General features: G+C 40.8%; 1 protein-coding gene across 1 annotated transcript; it reads right to left on the bottom strand.

Annotated features, from left to right (window-relative positions):
* Positions 1-741: 741 nt before the first annotated feature.
* Positions 742-6,261, bottom strand: LOC138037950 (uncharacterized). Its single transcript, XM_068883787.1, has 5 exons — positions 6,147-6,261; positions 5,152-5,312; positions 4,949-5,063; positions 3,572-3,634; positions 742-880 (listed from the first exon to the last, which is right to left on the bottom strand). The coding sequence occupies exons 1-5, from the start codon at positions 6,244-6,246 to the stop codon at positions 810-812; spliced, it is 510 nt and encodes a 169-aa protein (XP_068739888.1). The 5' UTR covers positions 6,247-6,261; the 3' UTR covers positions 742-809.
* Between the last annotated feature and the right edge of the window lie 4,171 nt (positions 6,262-10,432).

The following is a 10,432-nucleotide window of genomic DNA, read 5'->3' as shown; positions in this document are numbered from 1 at the left end:
GGGATTTTCTCAATAGTTTTGCAATGAAAGCGCGCGCGCGAGATGCGAACTAAAACAACTTTGTTGCAATTGCTATATATATAATCCCGACTTTTCGGTCGAAATGAGCGACGTCAGTGAACATTCCGAATTTTGTTACCCGGAAAAAAAAAGGGAAAAGCGCGGTGGTCATATGATAAAATGCTTATTGACTGAGTTAGGTCGGGCCGGACGGGAAAATATTTGGCCCGAGGTCATGGCGCACGGACCGAGCGCTCGGGCCAAATATTTTCCCGTCCGGCCCGACCTAACTCAGTCAGTACGTACATAGTATTTCATTTCATACTACGGACCTAAAGTAGGAGGACGACGACGGCAACGAGAACGCCACAAAACAATGGATTCAATTAGCAAAAACAATAGCTCTGCACGCCCTGCACGTGCGTTTTACATTTTGATACATTTCTTTGCCGCACTCATCTTGACAACGACGTGGAATGATCAAATATTTGAAGTCATGTGGAGGACGCGAGCACCTGACGATGATTTTTCAATTTTTTCCCTTACACCTCCTCAACGTTCCCACCAATTTTATTCTTGAGAGGTGGACTCACAATTTCCATGCCGAACAACTCGGAGTGATTGCAAAATTATTAAAGACTTCTAGACAACGTTCTCGTTAGTACTATCAAAGGCGCGCGGACCCTCGTTTGCCGCGCGCTGCGCTGTACAGACAGAGCAAAGTACCACTAGAAACACCGATAAAAACATAAGAATGATGAATTTTATTGAAAACGTCAGGCTGTTACTGTGCCATAAACATTGTGCAATTAACTGCAGGTCTTCCTTAAGTCTGCTACCTTTGCAATATAGGCCGCCTCGGCATCTGCCTTGCTTGTGCCTACAAAATGAGTGAGAAAAAAAATAGGAAACAAATGAACGCCATTATGTGGGGTGCTTGTGTGGGTAGAGGAGGGGGGTGGGGGTGGGGGTGTACTGGGCCAAACACCCACTTAATGCTTTGGGTCACTTGCCTTCAGGGAACGGAAGGTGGGGAATTTCACACTCTTTCGGCCCAAAGGTACGTAACATGGACCAATCGACGCAAAGATGCCAATTAATTAAAAAAAGTACTCTGGCAGGCTTGACATATGAGTGAGTGCCCCTCCCTCCCAACCTCTACCTTAAAGAACTTCTTTACATCTACATGTACAAGGGGGGTCAAAACAAGATGAACATGAGCAAGGATCGTTCCAGAAGAGGCAAAACCACGCACATGTTACAGCTACATGTATAATCAAGGAAATTGAAGCCAAGAGGGCATTTAGGCAAAAAGAACTTCACTTTTACAGTCAGAAAACAAAAAGACTGACATTGTCGGGCTTCATTAACATCACTCTTAAAGCTAAAAAACATCTTTGTAGCAATTAAATAATGCTAATAGCCTATACCTAATTACCGTATTTATTCGATTAAGCGTCATTGTCGGTTTACGTATGCCCAGGACTAAATAACTCATTGTTCGGTCTTCGCAGAAGTCTCTTTAGCTTTTGTAATTCTCAATCAACTTCAATGTCATCGGCGCTCAGCTCAATAAGTGAACTTTCTGGTGCTGCCTCCTCGATATCCGACAGCGTAACGTCAGCAAATGGGTCAGTCGCGTGAGAAGCTGTTAGGGCTTACTGGATGGATGTCAGGCAATCTCGTCCTTGGGGGTGAGGTGGTGGGGGTGGGCGCTTATTACCTTTTTCTACCTTCGAGGTGGGCAATTATTCGAGGTGGGCGCTTATTCGAGGGGGGGGGGGGGGGGGGCTTATTAGAGGTGGGCACTTATTTGAGGTTGGGTGCTTAATCAAATAAATACGGTTTTGTCACCCCTAACTAAGGATGAGAGTAATGCAGAATGACTGTTGTAAATTTGTTAAGGATAGCTTATCAAACTAAAATATGACTGATACGTGTATCATATGTGTACCATTAATTTGGGTTTACAGGATAATGATAGTGTGCGCTACTGTACCAAGTTGCAACTCAACTAACTTTTAACTTTTTTTAATCAGTGATGTAATGCTTGCAATGAAACTTGTTCAAAAATTGGTCAAAAAGAGTTTGCATCAAGAAAAAATGAACTTTAGGATTGCTTAATTTCAATTTCAAATTTCCCAGATGCTGCCATCTTGAATACTTGTGATGTATTGCGGTTGCCCTATTGTTATAACACAAAGAGCTTTTATGCAATAACAATATCACAAACAAAGGGAGCGAAAAAAAGGAAAGGGCTCTGTGGCGAACGAAAAAAGATTCCGAGTAGTCATTTGAACCACTGGCCTGCCACCCAACTTTTAGTGTGCATTTTTTGATTGACCTACCGACAAATGTGCTCTTGCATGAAGATTCTACATTGTATCACATTTATATCGAGCAAACACCGGAAGGTGTTGCTTCACTGATTCCATAGTTTCAAGAAAACAAAAGATTTCTTTTGTTTCTGGTTTTAAAGGCATAGCTGACAGTATTTTTGCAGAGCTTATTTACACCCCTTTAAAACATTTACCATCATGGTTTCAAGGGGTGTATTGATGGATGGCGGTTTTCTTAAAAAAACTAATAATATCAATAAAAAATCAGAAATATACGGGTAGTTCTGCTATCAATAACCATATTCATCCTTTTCCACCCAAAAGTGACCTTTTTCTCACACAAAACAATTATTTTACTTGTCAATGGAGGATGATTCAGACGTGAAAGGGTTGAATCACTCAGGAAAACAGTAAGCAGAAATAAACAGCACAATACAGAACTGTTACCAATAATCCGAAAACTCTGTGAGTGCCTAAACAAGCTTTGAAACACACTTAAAGTAAAGCTATGATCCTCACAGTTATGAACGCAATTTTAGCAATAATTGTGTAGAGAGGCCCGAGAACTTCAAGGGGGGTTTGAACCTGAGACCTTGGATGCTGGTGCGACACTCCAACCCACTAAGTTATTAAGCCACTGATGTTGGGAGCTTGTCATTTGTGCGTTCAGACGTTTAAAACTGAGATCAGTGGAAATCACTCAAAGTGAAAACAGTAATGCCCACCATTTAATTCCTGAGAAACAACTGCCACCAACATAAGAACAAATGACAATCCTCCCTGCAGACTAAATAAGATATAGCCTTTAACCCACTGATTCCCAAGAGCAAGATTTAATAGATTTTACCCTAATGTCAGACGACTTTACTCGTCAATGGAGGTGGTTCAGGAGTCAATTCCAATGATGAAAAATAACGAATTTTATCTAAGGGAGTAGGGAAGGAACGTCAATGTGGCCCAGGTTCCATTTCCAGACTTGGCATCATATACACATGGGTTGAGTTAATTGGTTCTATGCTCTGCTCTGAGAGGTTTTCCCCCAGGTACTCGGGTTTTCCTCTCTCCTCAAGAACCAACCTACGATTTGATATGAGTTGATTGGATTGGATTTCTGTCCAGTGTCCTTAATTAGTGCGGCAATGCTAAATGCACTTGGCACTTACATTAAGTTCATTATCGTTAAAGTTCATTATCATTAGTCAATGGCTTAGTAAATAACAAGATATCACTACCTTTTTTGTTATTCCAGGCATCCCACTTTGCCTTTCCTTTCAAGTCCAACATTCCAGGTCTATCTGAAAGAAAAGAATGCTTGCATTTGAGATGGGATCAAGTAAAAAATGGCAGTAAATTGATGTTCCTTACCTATTAGAAATAAAATCTTTTGATAAGATAGAAATACAATGGTTCAAACTTGTATAAGGTACCCAAGTCAACCTCAATAATAATTTTATACGGTGAACATCTCTATGCACAACTAAGGACCTTTAGATGGGAGGACAAGAACCACTACGCACAAGTTTAAAAATGTAAAGTAGAAATGTACTTTAGACAATTCTTGACAACACTGACATCTGACTTTGCACAAGCTATTTTCCATTTGAAAAGGGCATTTTATCACATGCACAGCAGGTGAACCTACTGAAAACATGCCCATAATATATTAAACAAACAATTTAGTTAAGTCCACATAAGACCACATGGTGATATCTTAAAATACCAAGCCAGGATTTATGAACCACTCCATTACGAAATTTGTCACAACTTGATTCTTTTTTTTTTGTGTGTATATGGTCCGAGTCCTTGACTTCTTCAGTATGTTTGTTTTGGTTCATTCCACAGTCACATGCAATATCATTTTTATCAGACATACGTACAGTATCAATATAGTCTGTATCTCGCATACAAAAACACAAAGAAAGTTATCTGTGGAACGATTTTCTTCCTTAAATGTCACCCTCGCTGAAATATTTACCCCCCTCCCCTCAACTACATCAAGAGCGAACAAGGCCAAGACACTATAAAATGACCCAAACAAAACGCGTGAGCGATTTGGAAAGCCTAGTCTAACAGTGTGCAATTTACTATATAGACGTTTACGGCAATTCAACAGGCGAAGACTAAGTATTTGGTGCACGTGTTCAGACTATTTGCGCATATAGTGAGTGGAAATGCAGAAGTGCCTGGGTTTTCTGCAGTATATTCCTTCTACTTTTAATTTTATTTACAAAACTACCTACAATGTAGCACCTTGGTATTTAGTAACATGAACTGCGAATAAGCCATCACTTCCTGAGCAAAGGTCGAAATTGTGGAATTAGGCTCCCTTCTATTTTAGGGGTCTGTGCAAAATATATCTTCTTCGAAGGATAAGGAGTATAAACCGTAGGCCCAGGTCTCACAAATAACTCTGTGCGACGTCACTCAGCATAAGCGGTTGACTTGGAAAATCTTCGATAATTACAATGCAACGGGTTAGTGACACTAGATACATAAAATTATGGATATTAAACTACCGACAGCAGCCAAATTGAAGGAGTCCAAAGTGCTCAAATTGACAAACTGATGGGCTGAGAAATTCAACTGAAACACTACGGCTGCTTTAGTACCTGTATTACAATCGCCCACGGTAACCTGCTTGAAATAAGCGTAGAGGATTAACTTGTCGTCATCGCTTGGTTCCGTTTTGAATGTCTTGACTTCGTCGGCCGCACTCTTGAACTCCTGGCACACCAAGAAATATGAATTCAGTCGCTTGTTATAATAACCAAAAAAGAGATTCCAAAAGGTGTTTGCAAGAAGTACTTGGTACCTGAGACATTGTGGAGAGCAACTTTTGGAGAAAGAGGGAGTAACAGTCCGCTTCACGTCGCTTCACCAGAGGATTGCAGCACTCGCAGCACTGGGCCGTCTTTTTGATTCGCCGGAACCTGGATCGAGACACCGCCCACTGTATATTTCCGGTCTCAGCCACTGCGAGTTATACGAGACACAACAGACATCCGAGAGGCGACGACGAAAATAGTGCAAACTTTTGTTTTTTAGGCCGAAAGCTTCGTTTAACTTTCTGATCTGCGGAAAGGAAACTCCTGCAGCTGTATTGGCGGTGCCGGAACATGTACTGGAACATGTGGTGATTTTCGAGAATAAAAATCTCATGTTGACTCTACGAATGGAAGTAGTTATCCCTTTTTTTTTCATGCAAAGAAAATTTGTGACGCCTTTTTTTTTTTAAAGAAAAACATAAATATCTCAGTTCGTCGAGTCCTATCACGAGCCGACAAATTGACCTCCTCCAAAGTTTTTTTTTTTATGTTAAGTTTTTTTCAGGTTCAAAGTGAGTACCTTCATCAAGATAGCCCAGTTGGTAGGGCATTTCACCAGCATCGCTGAGGTCATGCGTTCGAATTCCGTTTAATAATTATTAATCTCTCTGAATTTTTAGAATGAGGAGGAATCGAGCTTTCCCTTTGAAAACATCTTCACTCACCGAACCTCGCATTTTATCTGGACAATTTAAGCAATTGTCTCTTATCGACACCTCCAAAATAGGCCAGTGCAAGTTCATGTCTGCCTCCTCTTCAAAGCGAGTCTAAGTGCGAAGACTTCGCACTTGGATTTGCTTTGAAGAGGAGGCAGACATATGGTTGTTTACCATTTACCGAAAAAATCCGGAAATTTCGGTTGGAATGTAAATGGTAAGCCTATTTTGGTCTTCCCAGACGGAAAATTCCCGGAGAAAACGGGATTTCTTGAAAGGTAGTCCAAAATTCCCAAACGGAATTTCCAAATGGAAAATGTGTTTACCATTTGCATTCCTCCATGATTTTGCCTCCCTCCAGACTCTCTCGGTAACCTTGAACGGCTTTTGTAAATGGTACACGCCGATCCCAACTAAATTTCCCATTCGGGAGTTTTTGCTTACCATTTGAACAAACCTTGTACCAACCGGTCTCTGCTTGTAAATGGTAAACAACCATGAACTCAGAAATGGCTCATTCATTCAGGTGGCTAAACGGAATTGCAACCCATGACCTCTGGGATGCCTGTGCAATGCCTTACCAACAGTCATGCCATCCGAAGTTTTAGTTATCTCGCTCGATATCGAGGTACTTTCGATCGACTTGACCGTTTACCTTCCAAAAGGGTCTTAAAGAGCTTTCAAATGAGCGAAAACTTTTTTCCTAGAAGAAACTTGCTCAGTAGGGAAGTTGTGAATGTGTACGGGCTTATTATCGAGCTAAATTAGCCTGTCTTTGGTTCTTACCATGTGAAGACCTTGCGATTCCCTGTCTTATTGTGATGGAAGTTTTCTTTTGAGATGTGTTAGTAGTGGCGAGGCCAGAATGGTTTATTAGTATTCAACAGAAAAAAAATTTTTCTTTGGCCGCCATTATGAAAGAGGTCTGTAGAAATCATAGAAATCAAATAAAATCAAATTTTGGTTTTTGAGGAGAGGGGAAAACAAATACCGGAGTACCCGAAGGAAAACCTCTCGGAGCAGAGTGGAGAACCAACAAACTCCACCACCATGTGACGCCGAGTCTGGGAATCGAAACCGGGCCACATTGGTGGGAGACGAGTTCTCTCACTGCTCTTTACATTTGGAAACCCCGGGCCATTGCAATAACTTGTTAAATTCAAGAAGAGGAAACTTTAATGGCATTACGGGATGCTTCGACATTCGACACATTTTCGAATCTGCCCACAAAGTTATCAATGATCGTTGAAAAAGAGAAAAGAAATCTTTGAACTAACGAAAATTCTTTCCTGGGACTTGCTGTGGCAAGCTTTAATCCCATTGTCATGCAATTGTTGGTTTTCACTCACGTGATCAACAGCCATGTTTATCAACGAAAACAAAAGGAAGCGTTTGTATGATAATAGAGTTAAATTCCCTGAGGATTTGGTCGGGGCACCAACATGGCCGTCTTTTCTTTGTTTAGGGGCACCAACATGGCGGTCCTGACCTCATGTGAAAACCGAGAATAGACAAAGCAAAATCATGTTGGTTTCACCCACGTGACAAGGCGGCCGTGTTGATTGGTAATGCAATTTCATTTTAGCAGAATTTGCCACTTATGTCCAGGTTTGACCCTAATTAGATGCACGCCCAATTTTGACATCCAACACAAAGTGTCCCTTTAAGTCTAAGCATTTGCTACCTATTTTCAACAATAAGGTAAGGGTAAAGGTTAGCGTTATTTTTAGCTTTGGGTAAATGCAGCAGTTAATGTTTACGTAAAGAGCAGCATTTGGAGGACACTTTGTGACATAAATTGTCTGTACTAAGTCTGTAGGGTTACTAAGTCTGTAGGGTTACTAAGTCTGTAGGGTTAGAAAAGAACAAGGGGACACTTCGTGACGCTTATTGAAATCCGCGTGCATCTAATTAGGGTCAAACCTGGACATATCTTTTCCGAGTTGTCACTGTTGTTCGTTCTCCCTTTAATTTTAGGCTTAGCCACAAGTTCCTCGGCAACTTTTCGGCACCTTTTGAGATTTACGGCAATTATTAAAATTCTTTGAAACTTTTGGTTTTTTTGGCATTTAAAAAAATATTTTTTATTAGCTTTTGAGAGAAAAGACAGCTAAATTCAACGGAGTGTGTGGAGCCCAGAGGCGTTTACCATTTGCACGGAAAACGGCGGTTGAAATGGAGGTGGCGACTGCATCTTCAGTGTCGAAAGGCGGGAAAAGAGGCTGAAGTGAACCGGGTCGAGTAGGAGTTCACAAATGGTACAGGATTTTTTGGGTCACTTCAGTTGGAGCGGGAAGAAAGGAATACGTCTGACAACTTCCATCTTTTTCGGAAACTTGCCGGTGGAATGAACTGTACCATTTGAATTTCCAACCGGAATTTTGACAAATAGTAAACAAATGGTTGACAAATGGTAAACGCTCCAGGACTGGCCAACAGTGGCATTGCAGCTTGGTGTTCCATGCCTGTCCATGGGATCAGCGGTATCACATGACAAGTTTTTCAAGATGGCAGACAACACTGTCAGTGATTCAGATTCCAGCAGGGAAGAATGTGCAGATGCATGAAGGCAAGATTAATCCAATTGCGGAAGCCAAAAGGCTGGGGGCAAATCTCGCTACCCCCGGAAAAGCTAAAACAGCTAGAGAAAGAAAAATCAGTTCAGACGAATCCGGCCAGTAAAAAGCGCTGTACGCATGGACAAATTGATCTAAACCTCAACAAAAACCAACTTAAAGTGCAAAAAAGCTAAGTAAAAAAAAAAACAACTTTTCGGCAACTTTTTTGAAATTTAGCAACGTTTCGGCAATTTTGGAAATAAAATAGAAACTCTCAAGCAACTTTTAGACACTTTTATCGGCAACTTTTTGGGAAATTATCGGCTTACTCCTTTTCCCAGTAATTAAATAGACGAGATTGGCAAACGAGGCCAATAAATTGAATTTTAAAGGCAACCTCCACTCTTACTACAGAATACATTTAAACCGCAGGAAAAAATGTTCCAAACAAATTTGTTTTAAAAAGTGTTTAAATCAGGAAACCTATTGTTCTGACACAAAGAGCTTTTGTCAAATAACAATAGGACAACCCATTTCTCCTCGCAGTTATTAAAAATAGCAGCGCCCGCGAAATTTGAAAACTGCGGATACAAAAGCTTTCTTTGAAACAAATTTTGGTTTTAGACTGTTAAGGCTACTTCCTATGATTTAAATTTATTATTTGTTGAAGTGGAGGTTTCCTTTAAGAGAAGTGAGAGGCTTTTTCATGGCCCAAGGAGGAGTCAGTCTCCCACCCCAATTTTCGCCCGGCCAGGCGAGGAAAACAATCTCTCAGGTAGATTTAGGAGCGAGTGAGGGTCAACTTTCACATCCCTGTCTCTGCCAGTCAGTCTTCCTCCATCTCTCCAGTTATGAGAAATTCAAGACGGAGGCATAACAGACGAAACTGTCCCAAAAATGTCTGCTCTGCAGGCATGGTTCTCTATTGGAGAACTTGCCCGTGATTAAAGGGAATTGACATCAAGCAAGACGATCGTGACGCAAAAAATAGAATTGTTTACATATTCTTCATATCTGTGTACAAAAAGATATACCTGATATGCTTGTGTATTAATTCAAGTAAGTTGCTATCAGGGGTGTAGCGAGGCATTTTTGGTTTGTAAGCCTGTTCCAAACTTTTCGATTTCGTGAAACTCAGAGGAGTAAAAACAGACTTGTTGAGAGACGAAAAGTGATTTTTTTCGTGAATTTTGGATGGCTTAATAAACAGGGAACCATATTTTTTAATGTCATCATGTCTCAGTGACTCTTTCTTCAATATCAACGCGATTTCTATTACAAAAAGACGTTTTTCGTGAATTCATTGCAACTCTGGATGTCTGTGAAACATTATAAGAAAACCACTGGTGCATTTTGAAAAATGTAAGTCAGCGTATCTTGGCAATATTTCTAGGACAAAAACCCGAGTTCTGTTGAGTTCTATGGATCCCTATGGAGTTCAAATGGAAAGCCAAATTTAAGGAGCCTATTCCTTCTGCCGGGCCACAGACTCCACGGCAATGGTCATTTGCTGGTACGCATGCATCAGAGCAAGGGAAAACAGCCGTCCCGTTTTCATGGTGGCACGCAGTAAGTTTTTACTCTGCGCATCGAACTGAAGGAGCGTTTCGAGGTGGTCGTTGAAACCGGCATTGTCAGGAGAATGGTGACTACCGATTTAATCAGTTTAATTGGTTTCCTTAAAACAACCATGCGTGATTAAATAAATTCATAAATTTGCTTTCTTGGTCTTTTCCTAAAACAAGCGAATCAAAAGAGAAATCAGTCAACGGGGAAAATGTTTGGATAATTATGCCCAAACGTTTGTACGTAAGCTCGGGCATACTCGGCTCAATTAAAGGCTGCCACGCCCCTGAGTGTACGTGTAAAGCTTCGCAGAATGAGGGAATACCATTTTACCCAAAGGATCCCTCTCTTGAAAGGAAAACGAACAGAAACCACCATTACTTTTGAAAAGTTCTCAAGTTAACATCTACCTAGAGATAATTTTCACGGCTATTGATCAGCTATATGCAAAACGAATACCTGTCAAATCGCCCACGACCAAACAATAT

Source organism: Montipora capricornis, chromosome 1 (assembly GCF_036669925.1).
Source record: "Montipora capricornis isolate CH-2021 chromosome 1, ASM3666992v2, whole genome shotgun sequence".
NCBI classification, from domain to species: Eukaryota; Metazoa; Cnidaria; class Anthozoa; order Scleractinia; family Acroporidae; genus Montipora; species Montipora capricornis.
This window is presented reverse-complemented; position numbering and strand designations above follow the sequence as displayed.